The sequence below is a fragment of the Hevea brasiliensis genome, chromosome 5, assembly GCF_030052815.1.
Source record: "Hevea brasiliensis isolate MT/VB/25A 57/8 chromosome 5, ASM3005281v1, whole genome shotgun sequence".
NCBI classification, from domain to species: domain Eukaryota; kingdom Viridiplantae; phylum Streptophyta; class Magnoliopsida; order Malpighiales; family Euphorbiaceae; genus Hevea; species Hevea brasiliensis.
Window position 1 is genome coordinate 28,898,227 of NC_079497.1, and position 25,930 is coordinate 28,924,156.

General features: G+C 26.2%; 1 protein-coding gene across 2 annotated transcripts; it reads right to left on the reverse strand.

Annotated features, from left to right (window-relative positions):
- Positions 1–1,300: 1,300 nt before the first annotated feature.
- LOC110663397 (heavy metal-associated isoprenylated plant protein 7) lies at positions 1,301–7,076 on the reverse strand. 2 transcript variants are annotated; one of them, XM_021822679.2, is made up of 5 exons: positions 6,927–7,076; positions 6,677–6,818; positions 6,055–6,254; positions 1,999–2,089; positions 1,301–1,764 (listed from the first exon to the last, which is right to left on the reverse strand). In XM_021822679.2, the coding sequence occupies exons 1-5, from the start codon at positions 6,933–6,935 to the stop codon at positions 1,436–1,438; spliced, it is 771 nt and encodes a 256-aa protein (XP_021678371.1). In that variant the 5' UTR covers positions 6,936–7,076; the 3' UTR covers positions 1,301–1,435. The 2 variants fall into 2 exon arrangements, with proteins under 2 accessions (XP_021678371.1, XP_021678372.1); XM_021822680.2 differs by having other exon boundaries at positions 6,677–6,812; positions 6,927–7,053.
- Between the last annotated feature and the right edge of the window lie 18,854 nt (positions 7,077–25,930).

The following is a 25,930-nucleotide window of genomic DNA, read 5'->3' on the forward strand; positions in this document are numbered from 1 at the left end:
TAAGTAATTAATTATTTAATAAAATTATTTAAAAATAACTTTTAAATAGTTTAAGTATTTAATTAAAAGGTGCTTAAAAGTAATTTAATTAATTAAAATGATCTAAAATGATGTCTAATTAAATATTATAGTTGTTAAAATAAAAATAATATTGATATTTTTAAAAATTATTAAGATAATATAGTCTTTTTATTTAGTCAAAGAGCAATTTTTAAATAAGTAGATGAGTTATAAGTAACGTATCCTTACGTCTGACTTTTGACTTATTTTAAGAAGATTTTTTAACTTATAAATCAAATTAAATACTAATTTACTTATGAGTTTCTACTTGTAAGTTTAACTAACTTATAAACCAAACTAAACACCCATTAAAAAGTTATTTTTCACTATTTTTCTTCACAGTAAAATTATGTTTTTAACTATTTTTCAAATAGAAAACAATGACATTTTTATAATCAAATTTATACTATAATTTTTTTATAATTAAAATTGGATAATTATTTAAAAAATAATTATTTACAATGATTTAAAAACAATTATATTATTATAAAATAAATAACACATATTAAAAAAATTTTAAAAATAAAATAATTTTTTCTAATATATTTTTAATGATTTATTTTTTTTAATTGTGAAAGATATGAATAGTTTTTTTTTTATTTATTTGAATTAGAAAATCGTTTTCTATTATTTACATATGAACATGTTTTCTATATTTTCTTTTGTTTTATATGAAAAATAAAAACTTAAGTTTTTTCAGAAAATAGAAAATAATTTTTTTTTTTAAATTAACACACTCTAAACTTTTAAAATTAGAGTTTTCAAGATTTGAAGTCATTCGTGTATTTTCAATATTTCAGTATTTGTGAATTTTGGTTACTTCAACATTATTGTGATACTCTTTCTTGAAAAAACTTTTTAATAGGGTGATTGGAGGAATGGAGATTCGAAATTGAGTCTACCAATTAAGTGATGTCTTTACCCACTAGATTGAATTAGGGTTAGATATATTATAATAGTATTATTATAAAAAAAAAAGTTGCATTAATAAGGAGAAAAATAATCATACGCTGAGGGACGAGTTACCCAATTGAATGGGAAATTTCTTCTCTAAAAAAAACATTCATTGTAATTGAATTCACCCCTCGAGTTGCTATTTGCGCCAACACTTCTATGTCTAAGTAATAGAACCCATATTAAATATGAAGAAAAAAAAATACATAAAATAAATCTTCACAATTGTTTTTGTGACATGAATTCATTAGGCAAAAACTATACATATATCTATATAGAAGATCTATAAATAGCAAAATTCACTTAATTATAGTACGTTAAGGATTGTTCTTGTCATGCCAATGTCTTATTAGCATATTACTACATAGAAAATTGCATACATTATACAACTAAAGTTCATCAAAAGTGCAATATAATTTAGTCACATAACAGAGCAAGCATTGGGGTTCTCATCACTGAATATTTCAGGATCATAAACATACTCTAAGTAAGACTTTGATGACCAATATTCACTTCTTTTGATGTCACTCTTCTTATCTTCCTCTCCCTTTCCTTCTTCACCATCTTTCTTTTCTCCTTCTTCCTTCTTCTCCTCTTCTTTCTTCTCTTCTTCCTTCTTCTCTTCATCTTTCACTATGGATGCTTGCTTTCTAGTCTTCTTATACACATCATCAACTAGCTTTGTCGGATCGACCACGCCCTTTACTATTACTTGACTATTAGCTAGATCCGTTTCAACCGATTCTACACCTACATTAACCCATTTGAAAGAAATTTGATGTTCAGCTAGAATCTTTCAACATTATATTTCAAACTACTTAAAAATGAAATTAAATCAAATTAGGAGAATGGTAAATAATTTTTTTATACAATTGACTTGGATTTGAAACTCAAATTTAAAATTTCACAGGTTTGAAAATCATTTCAGTATCACCGACTAAAGCTCCTTGATTAAAAGAATGGTTATAAGTCAAAGAAGAGAACCTTGGATCTTTCGAACTCGCTTTTGTAAAACTTGAGCACATGCTTCGCAATGCATTCGAACGCTCAATACAACTGTCACTACAGCAGGAGGCTGCCAAAAATAACATAATGAGATGCCAATATCTAACACATATAACATGGAAATTTAAGCAGAATGAATTCTCCTGAAAATAAATGATAAAATTTTCTAATGTGTGCTAAGACACTGATTAAGTAAATAGTTATATAAATTTGTCTATAATTATACTCAAATAATAAAATTCTAATACATAGTTTTGCATAAATTAAAAAAAAAAAAAGAGCCAATATGATTTAAAATTAACCATGTCATGCACGTCATGTAATCTGAGTAGTATTCATATTTATATATATTTTAATATAATTCATTCATCGTGTCGAATTTATATATACTCTAATCATAACCAGCCTACTCGTGTTGGCACCTCTAAATAAAAGCCAAGAACGTAGTCTATTACGCTTCTTTTTGTTACTAATCTATCCAAGCCCTTTTTATTTACCGCTCAATTGCTGGCCCCATGAAACTCTAAATCATCAAACGTGCCTTTTTAATTTTCTCTTTTTTTTAGTATCTCTAATTATTTTAAACTCAAAATCGCATAAAATATTTTAATTTAATTTAATTTTCTTAAAATAATTTAATTTAATTTAATTTTTCTTTTCTAATTAAAAGATTTCCTAACAGTTATGGGAAGAAAGATAACAATTCATACTATCTTTCAAAAATATATTTACAAATTTAGAATATATATTTTTTTAATTTAAATAAAATTTTAATTCGAAATCTCCCATTTTCCTTTTTTAAAAATACTTATATATCTTTTTTTATTCTAAATTATGGGAGGTACAAAGATTTAATTTCTTATGTCATCAAAAAATCTACAGCATTGAAAAAATAATTTTATGATTAATGATCAAAATGTTGAATGATTATATACATATATATATATATATATATATATAGAGAGAGAGAGAGAGAGAGAGAGAGAGAGAGAGAGAGAGAGATTGTAAACCCTACCTTAGCTTTTTGTTTGTTTGTTGACTTAATGACCTTTTCTAATATCGGTGATGTGATTCGCATTTCATTGATAATATCACGGACAAAAATAGGATGACTTGTTCTAATAATTACTTAACTTTGCACTTGTTTAAACTTTTAGCTTCATTATATAATTTTAATTCATCGCAATTTAGCTTTTAAATTTTATTTTTATTACAGATTAAGTATTATAATAATCTAATTAATTTGTATATTATGTTAGATTTTCAATATGCCTAATTATGAAAAAAATCTAAATATTGCAATCATATTTAATTTCTTTTTTTGCAACTACATTTTATTTTTACATTTTATTTATTTTGTAAAAAATATTTTTCATATTTTTTAGTGTTTATTTTTGCAACTACATTTTGTAAAAAATATTTTTCATATTTTTTTATCAAAGAGAAAATTGAATCATTTTAAGAAAAATGACTTCGTATTTTTTAAATAAAAAGTAATTTTTCAGACTTTTGACAATCTTGTTATGTAAAAACACTTATACATATACGATATAAATATTTGTCATTAATTTAATGTTATAATCAAATAATAAAAAATATTTTTATAAAAAATATTCTCTTAAAAAACAAATTTCATAGAAAATATTTTTTTATATATAATTTATTTTTTATGAAACAAACCAGTATTAAAGATTGATTGCAATTTTAATCTATGCTTAAAATTAGTTCTGATAACTATTGATATGGCATCATTAATGGATTCCATGTTTCTTTCAATTTAAAGATTAAAAAAAATTTACAGAATTATGTAATTTTAGCTATAATAATTATATTTAATTGACTAAATTTGGCTCAATATAATTTCATCAAATTTTAAAATAAAATATTTTATTGCTTAAAGAGATGTACATATAAACCCTATATAAAGGAAAATATATTTCTTTAACTATTTGAATATTGATGCATAAAAATTTTTCTTTTAAAATAATATTTTTATTAATTTTTAAAACAAATAAAAATATAAAATATTAATTTTTTAAAACAGAAAAACTTTAAAAAATATTTTTGTTATCATAAGTGGTAAATAGCATAAACTATATATTTTGAAATTTATTTTTTATTTGATGGGATTTGAACTTTTTGTAAAACCTTTTAAAAAAGAAAATGGAGTTGAAGATAGTTTTAACTAAAATTAAATAAATTAATATATATTAATAAATAATATATATAACATTTAATTATAATATATAAATATAATTTTAATAATTTATAAAATTATAAAAGAAACAAAATTGAAATATTTATACCTACGTTACTATATATCACTTAGTAATTTATTTTCCTTCACTCAATTTTCATGGACGGGATGCGAATGCCAATACCTCATACCTCCCATTTGCAATTACCACTGCTAGGGTCAATTTCAGCTGGTTGAATTCGATTTTATTTAAAAAATTGAATAAATTAAAATTCTAGTTAATTAAAGCCAAGCAAAATGAATTAAAAAAAAAAACTTGAATTAAATAAATTGAATTTTTTAGCAAATAAAACTAACGAAATCAAATCAAATTAGAGAGAAAAATAAATTGAATCTATTTAATTCAATTTATCAATTTTTATTTCATCTTAAGATTATTTTTTTGGACTTATTTCAGACTCAATTTCTTATATTTTCTATTTATAACTCTAATTTGATATTTAATAATAATTAATTAAAAAATAAACTATTTCATTTGATTCAAATTAGTTCTATCAATTTTTTTTTTCTGAAATATTAAACTAAATATATTGAATTTTTAAAAATAAAAATTGTGAATAAGAAAAATTACCAAAAAAGTTAAATAAAATTTTTGAAAAAGTTAAATCAAAATTGTAAATTAAACCGATTCAATCAATTTTTTTATTTGGACTGAATTTTATACACCTCTAATCATTTCCATGAAAAATCAACTATTTTTATCTAAAAAATAATTTTTGTATATTCAAGTGTTTTAATTTGAAAATTAGAATATTATTTTAATAATTTATTTTCCACTAAAACGTCTTGATTAACTAATTATCTCATTTTTAACCATTTAATCTCAATTCTCAAACCTTGTTAAAAATTAAATCTATTTTTAAGGGAAATTTTTTTTAAGCAGCGAGAAATACTTAAATGTAAAAAAAAAAAAAGAAAAAAACTTGGCAATTATTTGATATTTTTCTCTTAGGAGGATAGCTCTAAAAGAAACATTGTTTTCGTGTATTTTTATTTATCATTTTTTAAAATTATTTTATTTAAAATTATTTATCATTTTAAAAAAATAATTTACACTAATTTATTCTTTTCTAATTTTATTCTTATTTCTACTAAACATAATAATTATTTCTATAATTTTCTATGATTTATCTTATCAACTCTAATTTCTTAATTAAATGAGACAAAGTGTAATTTAAGTAAAATTTTATTACCTCTAAATATTTTTATCTATTGTATTTATATTTTCTATTATGATTAAAGAAATAATTAGATAACTTCATTTTTATAAAATATACTAATAATTAATTAAATTATTATTTTATTTTAAATATTGTATAAATATTTACTATATTTAATAAAAATAAAGTAAAATTGAAAAAATAGTTAATATTATTTAATTTTTTAAATATAATAAATAATTTTAAATAAAAAAATTAAAATGCAATAGATAAAAAGAATTATAATTTAAATAAATTAATTACTATCATGTAAAAATTTTAAAAGAAGATATCATATATAAGTGGTAAGGTGGGGATGAAATGACGAATCATTAAAAAGGGAAAGGCCAAGGCAAAGGCAATCCCGTGACAATAAAAGCACATCAAGATTCAAGATGAGGTGGTCAATACCCTACTCGTAAAACGTGTCCTTATTTCTGACCTGTTTCGTTACTTTCATGTCAGCAAACAAACAAACAAACAAGTGGCCGATCTTGCCTATTTTTTTATTTTTTAATAATATATATTTTAAAAAAGATTATTAATTACCAATTGCAAATGAATTACTACATATATTACCTCCTCCTTTTTCTCTTCCTTTGGTGCTTCTTCTTTGTTTTCTTGCTTGTTTTCTTCTTGTGGCTTTGGCAAAGGTGAAATTAACTCCACTTTCCTTCCACTTTTCTTTTGCAGCCTCTCACATACCTTTACAGGGTCTGCTGCTTTGCCTTTCACCACCACCTTGCTAGCTTTGCTATCTGTGGTTACCTCCTCCACTCCTGCATGTTTCCAAAAATTCATCTTTATTATTTTATTCGAAATTAAAACTATAGTTAAAATTTTACAGTTTAAAAAAAAGACTTCAATATAACTAAATTAAAGATTATTAATAATTTTTTATTAAAAATAATAAATAAATCATATTTTAATTTATTTTTATTTCCAAACAAGATAAACGTGTTAATAAACATGAATTTCTTGTAAATACCATGTAATTAAGCCTAGTAATTAATCGTCCCACTTCTATTTTCTTTATATTATTTTATCTATGTAATTGCATGTGAGAGTTATTAATTTATTCATTTATCAAAATATAAAAAATATTTTATCTCTTTTCATGGCAGTGAAGTTAGAAAAATTAAGATGTTAATTAATAAAGAAAAAGAATTATATATATACATATATATTAATATATGTATACCTTCAAATCCTTTCAAGGCTCTAGCAACTTTTCTTGCACAAGCTTCACAATGCATATCAACCTTAAGTACAATCTCAGCAGGCTCTTCCTCTTTCTTCTCCTCCTCCTTCACTTCCTCTTTCTTTTCTTCCTCTTTCTTCTCCTTCCATAACCAAAATAAATATATACAGTCAGATCTGCATATCAAGAACAGAATCTGCAGAAGAAGTACATCTATTAAAAAAGAAAAATTAAAAAAAAAAAAACTCACTTCGCCCATTTTTGTAGCTCAAGAGCTTTAGTAGGAAATGTAATTGGTTTTCAGAGCTCTTGTTGCTTCTGCTTTCTCTCTCTCTCTCTCTCTCCGTCTGGAGGGGAGCTGTGGTGGAGGAAGATTTATGTAGATGTGGGGGATTCTTAAAATTGTGACGTGGAATTTGTATAAGATTATAGTAAGTGGACATATATGTCCTTTAGCTGACTCAGCTTTCTCATAAATTGCCCTCCATTTCCTTTTAAATAACTCTTAAGATGTACTATTGTACTATCACAAGGGGCATATTTGTCATAACATTTCTTGCTTACAATATTTATTTAAAAAAATAAATAAGTCAATATATTTTTAATCTAATATTAAATAAATTTAAAATTAAATTTTGAATTAAACAAGAACTAAATTTTCTAGATAAAACTAAATAAATTCAATATTAAAAATTACTTGTAATTTTTAATTGAAATAAAATTATTAAAAAGAACTATTAATTTATTTTATTTTTATTAAAATTATTAATTATTTTTATTATTAAAAAATATCATAAAAATTATTTTTTTTCTAAAAATTAAGTTTATTTAATCAATCCATATTTTCTCTGATTTTGAACTAATCCAATCGATTAAAAGTACAAGGGCATATCATCATGCTCTTGGATATTTACATCACCTATATTATTATTATTATTATTATTATTATTATTATAATGAAAAACATTGAGATGAATGAGTTGTTTGATGAGCTTGAAGATATATGATACTTTCTGAGGTGATAAAAAGTTCAAAAAGGAAGAAGATATTGATAAGGTTTTCTTTTTCCTTCCCCAAGAAACCTTTCTTTAGCTATAGAATATATATAATAGATTCAGAGACAAACTAATTGTTGTTTCATATCATTCATCATTAACATCAAAGCTTTTTTTTTTTTTTTTTCCCCAAACAAAGAATCACAATATAATTATTACAGCAATTTATAGTTTAATTTTTAAAGCAGATAAAATTATAATTTAACTTTTTTATTATTTACAAAAATAGGTTAATTTTTAAGATATGTTTCTATTAAGACAATAATCCTTTTTTATTTGAATTCATTAATGTTAATAGATAAAAAAAATAATAATTTAGTTTTTATAGCTTTGATATTTATAACAATTTAATTTCTTAAATTTAGATTGTCTAATTCGATTATGGTTAATCAATGATAAAATTATTTTGATAATAGAAATATATTATAAGAACTAATTTATTTCTCATAAAATAAAAAAAAAACTATAATTTTTATAATATTTCAAAGACTAAATCACAAAATGTTCAAATTATTAATGAATTTTTTTATATAAATTAAGTTTCCATGAAGGAAAAACCTTCTAATCTAATATCAAAATATATCATCAATCTCATTAAGAAATTACAGTGAAAATTATAAATTACTTACTAAAAAAATGGTGTAAACTCAAACTCCCAGTATCATAAAAACACTAATTAAGTGCTGGGATTTTTTTTTTATTTGAAGAAACCATCATTGGACTTAATTATTAACGAATTTGATTAAAAAAGGGTGACATTTACAGGGGAAAAAAACAAAAAAAAAATGTGAATAATTTGAAAGGATATGGAGCCCACGATTTTGGAATCCAAGCCCCAAGTGGCCAGCATGAAGAAAACCCAATTTATGGTCGGCCTGGCTCTTCATCTTGGAAAGTCAGGGAAGGAATAGAGGGTGGGACCCAAATGATGATCAAACAATTGGATGAAGAACAAGTGTCGATGAGTTATTGGTTGTCTCCAAAGGAATGAAAATGACTTTAAATGAAAGTTGGAGAGCGAGACAGAAAGAAAAGGGGACTGAATATGGTGTGTTCAAGTAAAGCTAAAAGAATCTCATGCTTGTTCACACAAACTAAGTACTCTCCATTTCATTCCAAACTGTCCTCTCAAAAGTGGGGCTATTTTCATTCTGTCATGTTCTATTTCAGATACCATCTTCATGAATGGAGGGAGGAATTAATTTAGTATTTCAATATTTATTTATTTTGCAATATATATATATATATATATATATATATATATATATATATATATATATATATATATATGAATTGACAATAATTATATTTTAATTGATAAATTTAGATGAATTAATTACCACCAAAGAAAATAAGGTGAATTAGTTTATTTTTCCTTTTTGCAATATATATGGTAATGAAGACTACATTAATTGTCAATTCTAACATTCAAGGAAAGGTTACACCTACGTCTATAGCTATAAGTTATTTATTGTCGACGCGATATTGATAGGAATATGATTATGGTCAATATGAATGTGACATGATTAATAAATCGTGTTAAAAATCGAAATATGAACATAACTCTTTTATTATATCAGTTACTTAACACAATATTATTAATATGTTAATTTGACACTACGCAACTCATTTAACATGATTTGATACGAATTAATATATTTAACACGATTTGACATGACTCAATTTATTTAATATGATTTAACACGACATAACATAAGGTTTTGACACGATTCGATATTTTTCATTTTTATAAAATAATATATTACATGAAATTTACACATATTAACATGTATAAATTTAATAATATATAAAAAATATAAAATATAACATAAAACAAGTAAATGATATTTTTATTATTTAGCTAATCAACATTTTAACTAAAAAATTAAAAATAATAATTATAAAGTAATATTTTTTAACTTATTATATAAATTCACAAATTAAATTAATTTTATAAAGAGAAAACAAATTAGTTGTTGTAACAAAATTCTAATGTAATAAGTAATTAGAGTTATATTTATCAATTCATTACTTTCTAGTAATGTTAGTTGTGGGTCAACAATTGAAATGGGTTGGTAGGTTACAATAGGTTGATGGGTCGCAGGTCGACACGTGACACGAATAATAAAACGTGTAATAAATGTGTCAAGTCGGATTGGTGGATCAATCCGTGACACGACACGATTATTATTGTGTCATAAATGGGTCGACACGATTTCCATATGAACACGAATAAGAATAAGCTCAACTCAGACCCTCTATTTTCGTGCTATATTTATATCGTGTTCATGGGTTGTATCTAAAATTGCCAGCCCTAACCAATGGGCGATATAGAGGAAGAAGCACTGCGCCTAAGAATCAATAATGCAAAAATTTAATTGTCACATCCAGATTTTTTAGCTGGACCGACATTAGAACTTGGATCAGCATAAAGTTCCCGAAGCCCACAGTAAGCCTAATTATCTCTAACCCGATCATAAAACCCAATAAGGTAGCCCAATTTCAAGAAAACAAATAAATAAAGTCCGACCATAAATTGGACTAACCAAAGGGGAGAATTAACTCATCTGAGCTGTAAATAAATAATATCAATAATATAGGAAGCTCAACTCATCCTCACAATCCTCAAATCACATAAATAAACATTCGGGAGCTCAGCTCCCTCCATCAACAACAAGAAACATCACATAGTTAATTTTATAACTCCAGAATTTATGTTATTATAACGCAAATAAAAACTACAACTATTTGTCTATACGGAGTTCTAGATTTAATTAAAAGACAATAATAGCAAAACAAAATATTTTTTATTTCAAACTGTGAGAAAAGAAAGTAGGTTAATCACAAAATAGGCCACCTGTCACCTGAGGAAAAATAGTTAAATAGGGGTGAGCTTTCGACTCAGAAAGTAAGATATTGATTTTAAATATAATTTCTATAACTAACTAAATCTAATGCGTTCCTAATATTATAAAATGCAATACGTTCATATAATTCAAACAATTCAACCAATATTTGCACAAAAGATCATTTGGAGCACACAGGCACTCATGTATCACATCAATGCATATATGGGAGCTGATTCCTTATATAGTTCTCTTAATCCAATACCTGCCAACAAGGTCAACTCAAGTCGGACTTTGGCTTGATAATCCATATGTGGGAGTCAGCGAGATCAACTCAAAGCTGTGCACACCTCGGCTTATCCATATATAAGAATTGGGTCCCAGTGAGTCAAGCTCCAATTGCCACTATCCATCCTACCCATATCCATATCAATACTATACGCACGCCAATACACACCCAGAGCTCCAAGTTACCTTAAGGCGACATTCATAAATAAATTCATTAACATATGTAGCAAAGGAGTGTGCCTAGCATTTAACTAATTATATACATACATGTAAGTGAATGTATGAGAATGCCGTGAATATGAATTAATAATATTGAAATTATAAATAAAATTAATATCAAATCACTGATTATCCAAATGTCACTTGGGCGGCTGAGAAGATGAGGAAGGTTGATTCAGATCACTTAAACAATCATATTCAAGAAATTTATCAATATTAACTCCAATCAAAGAACCAAAGAGCCTAAGACACCTTAAGTTTATGTTGAAAATTCGGCAGAGTTTTCCTTGTACCTAGGACCTACCCAACCTACAGAACAACTCAACAAACACTTCTAAATCCAAGGCCTCAGGCTTACAACACAACAACAACACAATGCCCCTCCTGGGCCGGACAAACCAATCAATTCTCACATAATTACACAATTTAGTTATTTAGCTTAAAACTAACACTTTACAAAAATTATCCAAATTAATCCCAAAAATTCTATAATTATTTCCTGCATTCCTTAACAATGCTATTCTATTATTGCAATTGGAATTATAATTTTCTAGCTATCCACGAATATTTTATAGATTTTATTCTAAACTCAACATTAGGTAAAAAGGGAAATTTGGAGTTCGGATTTACCTACACCAATTCTGACACCTGGAATGTGTCTGGAACATTTGAAAATAGTAAAAAGCACTATGATATTGACCCACTTTTAAAGTGGGCCCGATAGCCCGCATGTCTAGCCTGAAATTGCAATTACCGTCATCGATGGAATTTCTTTAAAACGAAAATACCTACGCGAAACCCACAATATCAAAAGTTAGAATATAATTTTAATTTAATTAAAAAGAATCATTAAAGAACTAAAAAATCATTGGCAAGCTTATGAGACTCACTAAATATTTGGTGTCAAAAAATTTCCAAATTAGTGTTGTTGCAAAACTCTCGACGTATAGGACGTGCTGGTGGTCTTGAATTTTTGATAGGATTTATGATTTGGGAGAAATTTAGTCTATAAGTCGAAAAGGACTAAAACTTCTTGGGCTCGATTCACACAAACCACCTGATAAAAATTCGTAAAATTACTGTTTATGGAAAGCTTATGAGGTGTAGAACAAAATAGAGATAAGACCCGATCCAATTAGTAGCCAGAATCACAGGAAATAGTGAGGGAAGATGAAACGATGCGCGTGAAGAAAGGGGAAGTTTGGGGGCATTTCCTGGCTAGAAAAAGAGGCGGCAGCGGTGGGGGAAGGGTGCCGGAGGAACACCAGCGAGGGAGGAAGGCAGAGGAGGTGGTGGGGGAAAGGGATGAGAGAGAAAAGTGAGGGAGAAGGAGGAGTGTCGGGCACACGGCGGAAGGGAAGAAGAAGAGATAAGGGAGTAGTTTGATTCGATCGGTCTAATCCAGATGGGTTTGATTTAGTCGGTTCGATTCAAGACACTCAAAATTTGAATTTGCTCTATCTGGTAACCCAAAACGAGGCTCAAAAATTTCAAAAAATTATAGAAAACTCAAAAAAATTTATAGAGTCTAAAAATATTTTTAAACTTGTCACGTGGTATTTAAATTAATTTTTATAAATTATTGAAATTAATTATCTTGAAAAATAAAAATCTAATTATTAAAACCCAAAAAATTCAAATTAAAATACTGCAATATTTAATATATTAAAATATCAAAAAAATTACACATAAAATAATTATTTAAAAAATTTTGACGTTACATCGATAATTTATTGGGATTGGGATTAGGATATTTTCATTCTTTTCCATTTTCCAGTATTTTCTAGATAACTTTACTCGTTAAGACTTGAAACACTTTTAAAATTAATAAAAAAAATATAGGCAATTAAAGTTTATAATTTTTAAAATATGCGAACTAAGTGAGTTTTGATTCATCCAACTCCAAGAAGATACATAAACAGCTTAACTATCATATGATCAAGTCTTTTTTTTTTTTCTTGTAAAAATAATTGTAATACCTTTTTCTTTTTTTTTTAATGTATATTATCAATGTAATAAACAATGTATCAATGAGATTTAGTTGAATGATACCAAAGTCATTTTCAGAGTTATGATTTCTTAAATTTAAATTTTAATTGAAGTTAATTATAAAAAATATATATATAATAAACAATGTAATACATTTTTTTGTTAATAAAATTCACTAATATTTTCATTTGGATAATTTTTCTTTATTTTTTATGTTTTGTAATTTTTATTTATATTATTTTTTTTTAGAAAATTTGGCAATTAATTAATTAGTATCATCATGTAAGCACATCATAATCTTCTCATAAGAAAAAAAATATACAAATATAGGCAATTGAAAACTTCTATTCAAAGATGATTTGGTTGGAGGAGAATAACCTTCCGAATAATAATTAGTCATTTTTCATTTTGGACGATAAAAGAAATTTTCTACAATACTGTCATTTCGGGAACTTGTTAACTCTATGACCTACAAAAGAGTTTAAACTATCAAATTTCAATGTAGGAATATGGCGCACTATTAGATTTCATTGATAAAAGATCATAACCTATAATTGTATTGCCAACTGCCAGAAAGCCCATAAAATAATGCAAGAAATAAAAACAAAATAAAATCTCACTAAAGGGAGACAGAACTCCCAATAATGGAAAAATAAGACCTTGATATTGGGAAGATAACCTTAAATATATTAAGATAACCTTAAATATATTTCTAATGGATACAGATATGAGGAGATAAAACCTAGATATATTCCAAATAAACATAGATTTAGTAGTTTATTTAAAAAAAAAAAGAAAAAAAAATCTAGGAGTAGCCTCCAGTGAGAAAATCAACAGTGGCCACCCATGGAGATCTAAAGGAAAAAAGAAAGAAAGAGAAAAAAAAATAATGAAAAAGGGAAAAAATTTCTATTGTTATTGAAATCTTTTATCCGATGACTTAGTTGTTTTCATTTAACAAAGCATAGTTCATGAGAATAAAAATATTTATTGATCAAAATATATTCAATTTATTTTATAATATTATTAATTCAAATCGCTTAATTTTAAAAATTTTAAAATTTAATTAATTTTTTTGATTCAAATCAGAATTTAGATTGAGCCAAACGATGAACGAAGAAATCAATCAAGAATTAAACTGAAATTAGTTCGAAACCGACTAAAACTAAGGCTACTGTATCTAATTATAGTCTTTCCTTGCCCTGAAGCTTGAATCAATTGATTTCAACTTAAAACTGGCTTGGCCAATACTAGACCGATCGTTAGGCCTAACTTTATTTGTCAAACCTATTTATGCTTAATCTAAATTCATCTAATTATATATCGTGTTGTATAAATGAGCCATGTCAAAAATTATTGGTCCTAATCTTAGTGATACACTTATATTGTATAGGTATTTTATTGTGCACTTTTACTATATTTTATGAGCATTTAGTTAGTTAATTGCATGATTTCTTATTAATTTCATTACTTTTTAGGATTTTGAAATACTTTGACTTAACTTGTTGATTTCTATATTTTATCAGGTGATTTCATGCGGTAACAATAATTATTGTAATATGAAAAATGAAATTAAGATATCTAGTGACAAATATTTCACCAATAAAAGTTATTAGTAACAATATAATATGTTGTAAAATTGGCATCATAAAGAATTTAGCGACAAATTTTGTGTCGCTAAAAGATCATAGACGATAATGTTTAGAATGCATTAATTACTAAAATTATTAGTGATGTATCTTTTTGTAGCTAAATAGTATTAGCGATGAATTTATATGGATTAACTACATAGAGTCTTTAATAATGCATTATTGGTGATAAATTATTTATCTATCACTATAAATATGTTTTTTTTTCTATATTTTTGTAAATAATAAATAAATTAAAAATATTTTTTATTTATTAATTTCTTATTTTAGTTAATTACTTCTTATAAAATTTTATATTTAATTATAGTTAAGTATAAGTAAGATTAAAAATTTTAAATTTATATGAACTCTAAAATTAAGAATTATAAATTTATACAAACTTTAAAATTAATTTAAATGATAAAAATATAATTATAATTAAATTTAAGAATAAATGTCAATTTGAGTAAAATTAATGTTCACCTTCATACATTTATATATAATATAGATTATATAAGATTATAGATTGTAAACTAATCTTTCAAGCTCATGTCATGCATAAAAATTTATTTTATTTATATAAAAATAAGTTTTAAAAATTAAATATCAAATAAATAAAAAATATTAATTTTAATATTATCAATTTATATTTAAATATATAAGAATGATTTTTAATTAATAAAAATTAGTTTAAGATTTTACGTAACACTTTTAAACTATTATTACTTTAATATTTCATTCTTTTGTATCTTTTTCAAGTCAATCTATTAATAAAATTTGGCATGTTTCTTTCATATTAATTTAAAAATAATAAACAATATTAAATTTAAAATAAAAATTATAATTTAAATATGTCAAAATAATTTTAAATAATGCAAACACCTAAACCATATATATATATATATATATATATATATAAACACGTAAACCACATTGGAAAAGAAAAAGAAAAAATCATAGTAAACTCATTACATGTATATAACGTAAATTAACAATACGATTATAATAGGATTTCCAATACAACTAGAATTATTTTTAAAATATAATTAAAAATTTCATTTATTATTTTAATTTATATTATTAAATATAAGGATATTTTCTATTTATAAGTCTGCTCATTCATTCGTGCTTTTAAGGGTATTTTTGTTTTGTGACTAATTTTTTCAATTTGTTTTTAAAAATTTCTCTCAAAATTTAGAAATAATAATTTTATCTAATTAATATTTAAAATTGTCAATTATGAAAATTTTTCAATATTAACCAACAAAATTTAATTTTTTTTATGGTATAAAATTTACCTCTATTTATTTTGTTCCAATAGAGTCAATTTTTAATTATTATTTATTGTAATAATAATTATAAATTATTATTTTAGAGCAGAAATTAATTTAAAAATATATCCACATATACTTAAACCCTTAAACCTCAAATTTAGTTTTTCTATAGCACTTTAACTCTTTATTCCTCAAATCCTAAATTAAATTTTCTTAAAATTAATGTCCTAATGGATGTCTAATGAAAATACTACAATAAATGTTGATTATGATTTGTAGACCTTATTTATTAAGTTATTCTTGATTATTTAAAGTTAATAAAATATATGATTAATAAAAAAATAATGATTATTTTTTGATAGAAGTATAATTTCTAAATTTTTATTAATTATAATAATTATATGATTATTTAATTTTTATTCCCCTCCATTTTTAATTCCGCTTCCGCCCCTAATTGTATATAAAGACTTTGTTATGTCTATATATGTTTTAGTAAATATATTTAAATTACCAAATTATATTTATCGTTGATAAAGATCTGAGAGATTTTTGTTTCTTCAATTGCTGAAGCCCCTTTTATGATTCCATAAAATTTATGTTCCTTTAACCAAGTATAGTATTTATCTTTTTTTTTTTTTGTCTGCAGTTTAATTTTAGTTTAGCTAAGTTTATGTTTATTGAAAGAAAAGATAAAATTTTATTAATTAAAATTTAGAATATTAATTATTAGCAAAATTAAGAGCCATTTAAATTAGAATTGGCATTTGTTTAAAATATAAATTGATGGTTTTTTTTAAGGAAATATGAATTTAATAATTATTTTTTTAATAAAATTTTAATTTAGGTTGCAATAGAAATTTTAGTTAAATAAAATTATAAGCAAGGTTAGAAATTTTATATTTATAGAAACTCTAAGGTTAATATAAATAATTAAAAATAATATAATTATAGATAATATAAAATTTAAGAATATTTTTATACGCTCAAAAGTTTATCCGCGGACACACATACATATAGTTTATCCTATTATTCTCTTCTCCTTACTATATATATATATATATATATATATATATATATATATATATATATATATATATATATATATATTATAAGTTTATAAATATTTAGAATAATTAATTAAATAGTTTAGTAGCAGTGAAATTCGGGGTTTAAAGTTTTTATTAATTTTATTAAAGTAAATTAAATAATTTTTAATAAATTAATAGGGTTAAGATTATAGAATTACAATATTAGAAATTATTATTAAAATAATGTTAAAAATTTTAATTATATTGAATATGCTAATATTGGAAACTGAAATTATTATGGATTTAGCAACAAACATACCATCATTAAAAATTATTAGTGACAAAATTAATATGGTATTCTCCCGTTGTAAAAAGTATTAGAGAGAAAAATATTATTGCCCAAAGTTATTAACAACGATATAATATGGTTAGTGATAGTTCATTACCACTAATAATATTTTTAATGATGAATCTATATATCTATCACTACAAATACATTTTTATTGATATTTTTATAAATAATATAAATAGTGAATGGTGTTTTTGTCAACCCACACACAATGAAAATCTAATTTTTTTTGGCATAAAAATTTATCTATTTATTTGTTTCCTGTCAAAATTTTTAGTTACTATTTATTATAATAACTATAAATTATTATTTTAAAACATTAAATAATTTGAAAATGTCTTTACACACATATAAACTCTTAAAACTTAAATTTCAAAAAAAAAAAAATCAAATTTAGTTTTTTTTTATTACGCTTTATAACTTTTAACTCTCAACCTAAATCAAATTTTCTAAAAATTAATCTCTGAACCGATGATTAAAAAAATGCTACAATAAATATTAATTATGATTTATGGACTTTTTATTTTTTTATTATTTTAAATTAATAAAATACATAATTTATCAAAAATTAATGAATATTGATTATTATTTGATAAAAGTATAATGTATCAATTAATTTTTATGAACTATAATAATTATATGATTATTTAAATTTTAACCCGTTAATGTTTAATCAGGGTTCGCCATTCATATATATATAACCTCATTTATTAATTAAATTAAAGTGAGTTTATGCTTCCTATTTATTAATTAAAAATTTCAACTTAAAATAAAACAAGTAATGCTTATTCACTTTTCAATCCTAATTTCCCTTGTTTTTGTATATTCTTATTTATAAGCATGAGTTTTAAGTTGAATAATTTCTTGAAGTCGAACAATGTTTTCCTACCACTCAATTAAACGGACACTTTGCTTATTATAAATGAAGGTCTAAAAACAATGACACTTTGCTTATTATAAAAGAAGCCCCTATAGCTCTAGTGTATCTTGACGTGATTGGATGGCTATTAGGGAATCATATATAAGGGAAAAGGAGGAATGTTTCAGGCGTTTGAGGGTTATCTATCTTAGTTCCTAGGCCTGCGAAGCTAGTAACTCCTTTCTTACTATGATTATGGTTATTCTCAGTGGACATTTTTGTGAGGAATGTTCTAAGAATTTTGGTAGGCTTCAAATGAAAAGTGTAGTGTTTTACTCGTAATATATGCTATAGGAACAATCAGAATTCCTCCACCAATCTTTCTTATATATACGACTCCAATGTAAGTAAAACTTGACCCTCTTATGTTTAAATTAGTTATAACTTTAATGGATGTAAGCGAAGGAGTGGAAGCGTGAGAATGGGGCATTAGAACCTTTAATTTCAAAAATTATTTCTAAGGTTACACGCACTATACCAAGTTTCTTATGAACCTAATCAATTTTCAATACCCAATTGCATACCAAAACGTATTTTAGCATGCATTAAAATTTCATTTGCCATTAAAGATTATGAATTAATATTTAATTCAATTAAATCCTAACTAAAAGAGGGAGTTTTAGGTACTAACCTCTTGATGCACAATTGATGCAATCTTAGGATGTTCTTAGGACCCCAAATGTTGTCCCTTTAGTTTGTCCACCACATGCACACACCAAAGTAGCAATGACAGCCCCTAGATTGGCTTCTCAAGCCTTGTCAACCAATTTTGAGATGGGGTTTATGCTTTGTGAAGGTTGTATGAACGAATTGGGTGTTAGAAACACTTTCTAATAATTTAATTCAAGAGGAAATCTAAGTGTTTCCCTTTGAATTAATTGAAAAATTGAAGAGGAGAAGAGAACTCCATGTTGCCGTCCAACATGAAGAGAGGAAGAAGTGAGTGGCTGATTTTTTCTTTATAATATCTCTTTATATACTTAGGTCAAACCCTAACTCCCTTGCCACATGTCATCACAAGATCCCATCTTGTTATTATTTGATTTAATCCTATGAAGCCAAGTGTCAAGCTCCATTTAAATTATGATATGTGGTCTTCCATCATAGGAAGACAAGTGGCAAGATCATATAGTGCCATGTGCCATTATCTCATGGTGTCACATGTCATCATGTGAAAAGACCAATTTGCCCTTACTTTTTTATTTTGAGTTCTCAACCCAAAATTATAATTTCTCATCTTTAAATCAATTTATATCAAATATAAATTAATTAATTAATTAATCTCTATTAATTAATTATAACACCCCTCACTCAACTACAGTGTAGCCGAGCAAGGCGTGCTACATTCGGTGCCGGAGCATCCTAACTTACCTTACTTTATTTCTTTAAAAATTTTGTTCTCGTTATATTTAATATTAATTATTTTTCGACGGAGAAACTAATGGAGTTTCCCCTATTTTATTATCGTTTGACGTGTTTTATTATTCACCTATTTGAAAATTTCAATAATATTTTAAAATAAAAATCTCATCAATTATTCTCATAATCATCTCATAATTCACATCCCATTCATATATCTCAATTTCATATTCATTCCCATGCATTTCCATTCATGCACAATTTATATATATATGTCCTCAAGTTTCATTAATTTACATGATTTACAGACTGATTACATAAATTTATAATTTACATGATCTACAAATTAATTACAGTTCCATAATCTATATTTCAACATACAATTCATAGTTTACATTATAAATAATAACTAATTATAATGTACAAAATACATAATATGATCTATATGGGCCCTATCTACATGCATTGCTGAGGAGGTGACAACCTTGAACACTCTGCAGATCAGAACTCCAAAATCTCTGTTTGGTATTCGCTAGGCTTTAACTTCAGTACCTGTGCGAGGAAACAAATCTATCGCGCTAAGCATTGCTGTTTAGTGGTGCAATAATATAACAAGAAAATAATATAACAAGTAAAAATAATTGGAGCATATTTTCTATACTCAAGAATTTTACTGGGTTCATATGAAATATTTCATACAATATATCTTTCGTTATTTATGTTACTCTCTAGAATCACTTCTTTCATAAGTTTATAATAATTATTTATATCATGTACAAATAAATCTAAAATTTATACTTATACTTATATTCTTATGAAAGTCACATTTGTAATGTTATATTAAGTTATAATTCTTCTACTAGTCTTTTTATCACTTCCTTGATACTTTCTAAATTGTTTACAATCACTTCGTAATATTTAAAATTTTTAGAACTAGTTTAATTTACTTTAGATCATTCTAAGGAATAAATTTTTGGAGCTAATCTAATTTATTTCAGAACTTCTTCTCATTTATTTACTTTCTAGCATTTTTAATTGCTAATATTCGTAACTTATTTTAATAAATTAGACTACCCAAGTAACCTACGACAGGCTGACTAAACTGGATAACGGGTCGTTGGCACTGTACACCGCAGTGCCTCGGGCCGTCATACAATGGGACGCAGAACGTCAACCATGTATGCAGTCAGTATGGCTAAAAAGCCATGATAACACATAATAGGGCATAAAAACCATGAGTACGGGCGTAAAGCCATAAGTGCGGGCATAAAGCCATGAATACAGGCATAAAGCCATGAATATGGGCATAAAGCCTTTCGCAGTACTGCTAAAACAATACCCTATTGGCATGCCAAATTATCAAATCTGACACACATGTATAGGCAATACAAGGGCACATAATATCATTAAATATTAATATATTGTGTTTTATGACTTCATTATTTCATAATAATTTTCAATTATAATATATATATTCATTTGATCATATATATGATCATAATTCACATTAATTATCCTTTTATCTCACTGTACTCAAAGTACTTTTTCTTTCTATAATAATGAGAACTAATGTCTCATTCATACATTAATATGGTTCCTTTATTAATTCATTATGTTATTCATATTGATCACAATTCAAAATAATGGTTCACCTGTACCATTGTATTCAAAACATTTTTTTTTTCTTTCTCATTTATACATTTTATAGATTCTATTTGTGATGGGCCTATAAGCCCTAACTACCTATTCACATCAATTAGGTGACTTACTTTTCGTGTTTCAAGCAATCCATGAATATTTCATGGATTTCAAATTTATGGCCTTAATTTCTCTTTAACAATATAGTTCTTACACTTTATGTCTTTGTACTACTATTCACATTACTATTCACTTAAATTGTTGACTTTTTAATACATAATAAATTTATTGAACCTAAGTTCTCCAAGATACCACATTTCGCATTTTATTTTTGTTGGTATTGATTTCCAATACCATTTCAAAGCTTATCTTATGTTATTCAAAATTTTCAGATTTCATACCCTAGGTTTACTGTTCCATTGGTCATTTGTACAGTAGGAATTTGATAAAATTGTCTTTATGAAAGTTGTTCCTTATTGTGTCTAGTTACATTTCTTTTTTTGAATCACTCCATTTAGAGTTTTGTAACTCAAGTTATAGTCATTTTACCATAACTGGCCGGATTGTCCTGTACCCAAAATTTCTGGGCAATTGAGTTATACCAGATTTGGTGACCTAAGTTTGGTTGGCAATTTGACTAGGTTATGGTCAGAATTTGGATTTGTGTTCTTCATGAAAGTTGTAGGGCTATGTCTCAGATTTCTGATGGTAAAATTTCATATCAATTGAACTTGCCTACACTAAGTTATGACCATTTGAACAAATACTGTTCATTTAGTTATTTTCCAAGGATAGCCTGTTGGTCACCTGGATTAGGGTAATTTTTAGGTCAACTTGGTTTGGTTTTCTGGGCAGGGTTTCTTCACTAAAGTTGTGCCATTATGTGTCTAGTTTCATCTCCAATTGGCCTTGCACCAATTGAACCTATACATCTCCATTTATAGCTACCCAAACCTGCTGGACTCACACCCAGTCCTGCAGGTCACCAAGGGCAGCATGCCTAAGCTCAACTCCAACATCCTTACTCACTTCAATTCCTCCTCACACACATTTAAATGGTCATTAATTGACCATTACAAGGTTAATATACCATTTCATGAGCAAACCCTAATTTTTTTCACAAACCTTAATTTCCAAGTGTCCATTTCATGCTATCATGCCATCTAACACATCCAACACACATAATCCAACATCTAACTCAAGTTTTCTCATCACAAATCACTTCTAAACAATTCAATTCATACAAATCAACAAATCTCATCCTTCTCCCATGGTTGCCAATTTTCATACATACTTCAATATAATTGTTTTGTTCAATTTTTCAACAAACTCTCATTTAATTTGTCTTCCTAACAAGGATTAAAAAGAGAGGAAAGTAAGTATAGGCACTAACCTTTTTGAGCAGAATTTAACTCTGTTCCTATTGATTGTCTGTGGACCTCTGAGGGTAGAATCTTGGATTGACCTTTTTGGTTTAGTATGTGGTATAGATTGACATGCTCTAGTACAGTCCCTAGCGAAATGTCCAAACTCGCCACAATTATAACAGGCTCCAGTGGCTTTGTAGCAATTACCCCCATGTAACTTGCTACAAACATTACAAATACGAGTAGGGTAAGAACTTTGGGTTGTCCAACGACTAGATCTTGATGGCTTCTGCCTTGAAGATTCGCCTCTATCAGATCCATAAGCACTTGACTCCCCAGCGCTCTTCCTTTTTCCCAAGTCACTATTTGAACTCTGGCCCGTCAGTTTCCCACTTTTCCCTTTTCCATGCGGTCCTTATGGGGCTTGGGTTTGAGCTGATATGTGGTCAGCCAATTGTTGAAAATATGTCACCAACTGCTAGGCCATTTGTGCTGAAATTTGCATAGACAAGATTGGACCAGTTGGATTTTTGACATTCTGAGACGTTGGGGCCTCCTTTTGCGCCTCAACTGTATCCGGTTGTTCTATTGTTCTATCACCCTCTTCCATTTCTATTCGCAAAATCTTCTATTCCTGAAACAACCCACACAAGGAGATTTATCCTCGTTAGTTCATATTTATGATGTAATTGTATTATATGTATCAAACATTTGAGCAATTGTACTTATCAATGAAATATTTCAAATTCATAGTCAAAACTCATTTCAAAACCATCCTCTGATACCACTTAAACATGTCACACCCTACCCCTCTATAAGGTATGACACGATCCTGTAGTATACTTAATAAATTACCGAACTTCGCCCACCGATAATCTATTAAATATACTACAAGAAATTTTAACAAAACAAATGCATTTTTAATTTGGCGTGGTGATAAAATTTTACCTTGAGTGTTTTCAACTCAAATATGTGTTATAAATCTTATTTAGGGCTAATTAGGCAATTTTAAAATTTTGCAAAAAATCCGCGTGTTTATGGCTAAAACTGGGTAAAAACAGTTCTTCAATTTACCTGTAAAAGAAATTTACAAAAATTTTCCCAATCTAATTTCGACAATTGATAACTCATTTCCAGTAATCAACTCAATTCATTTTCAAGTAAAACTCATCATAAAGGAAATAATTAATTAACTACAAAAATTCAGAAAGAACTTTAAATACTACATTCATTAAGGTAATAAAATTTATTTCACAAAAATATACAAGTAGATAAAATCTCAATTTAACATTTCAGTAATTTACATTTGAGTACATTCAAAAATAATATTACAACATTTCCTGAACAACTGCTTGAACGTACATTACATACACATAGTTACATCATTACATCAAAATATAATGCCTAGAGATATACCTACACTATGCCCAAAACATTCTTAGTTTATCTTTAAGTCGCAGCTTCAAGTGATCTCAATCAGCTGCTCTATCTTTTCTTTCACCTGTGACAGCATACAAAGCTATCGCTGAGTGATGAACTCAGTGGTGCACAACTATAATTTAAAATGTAATAGACTATGTCTTAACAAAATCATAGCAAAGAATTTGAAAGTATTTAATTCGATCATATTTCACAAAATCAAAAGCAATGCTTCCAATAATGTAAATCATTTATTTAAATGACATTGATCAATAATTACAATTTTCCAATCATAAATAAACATCGAAACATTCTGATCAATTTATCGTAATAGATGTTGAATTTCATTAACAGGGAAAAGCATCAAAATATGAGCCAATTAAAATAAATAATTTCCTTTAAATTATTTGTGCATAAAATATCATTTGGAAAGCACAATTTCTCATTTTCAATCCATTCTTATTTTCACTATCTTAATGCAAGACTAATCCGTAAGGGCCATCTTCAAAATGATTCTCACTCCCTATGGTAGAGGAGATAGAATCGTGCACATTCCATCCATCACACCATATCAATTTAATTTCCAAAAGGGTCATCTTCATCATTGATCTAACCTCTTATATGAGGAAGATCATACATCAATGTGCACATACCATGGTAATCAAAACAAAGCTAACTTCAGTGTCTCCTCAACAACTGAGGGACGGTAATAACCATGTTGAGCATTAATAGTGAGATAGAAAAAAAATAACATCATAATTTTCGTTTCCCTTCTTGTGAGCATAAAATCACAATACAAATCAATTTCAATGCCAATTCCAATAACCGATATTTTTCCATGCCCATCACAATTCAAAACATAATTTTCCATTTCCCATGTAAACCATATTTCAATCACTATTTTCCAAAGTCAAATTTAGTCAATCTACAACCATGCTCAATAATTGTTAAAACAAAATCATAACTTAATAAACATAAATCACAAAGAATTAAAATCATTAAATCATTCGAAATATGTAAAACATTTATAAATTAAAACTAGTTGTGCACAAACCTCTTATATAGGCTTGACTTGGTTCAATTCCTCCTCCTTCCTTGGAGGCTCCTTTCCCACTGAAACACATAATTAAAGTGTTTCAATATCCATTCAATATATTTCTAACTAATAATTTTAACAATTGAATTTTGTACACTTAATGTATGCACTAAAATTTATAAACTTTTGAGTTCTTTGCAATTGTTGTATTTGTGGTTACTATTCACTTTACTATTTAAGTCAAAATATTGATTTTTTCATATTTAATAGGTATGTTAGTTCTAATTACACCCACATACCACATTTTAGGTCACAATTATGTTGGCATTAATTGCCAATTGAATTCCTAAGCTCCTTAAGTGAAACTCCAAAAATTCAGTTTTGGGTCACTTGATTCTACTGTTCTATTGGACCTTCTACAGTGGGAATTTGGCTGACTTCCCTTCATCGAAGTTGTTTCTTAGTGTCATAACTTTAATTCCCTTTTTGAATAACTCTATTTGGAGTTTTGTAGCTCAAGTTATTGCCAAATTACCATAACTGGCCGAATTGGTCTCTACCCAGAATTTCTGGGCATAATTTAGGTCTGGCAGATTTGAGGTCCTAAGTTTGGTTGGCAATTTAACTTGGTTATGGTCAGAATTTGGGTTAGTGTTCTTCATGAAAATTGTTTTACTATGTCTAAGATTTCCATTAGTATAAATTTTAGGTCATTTGGACCTTCCTACACCAAGTTATGACTATTTAAACAAGTACTGTTCATATGGTCAATTCTGTAAAGTGGCAGGGTACCTAATCCGAATTCAACCTAATTTTTCACCAACTTAAGGTCAATTTTAG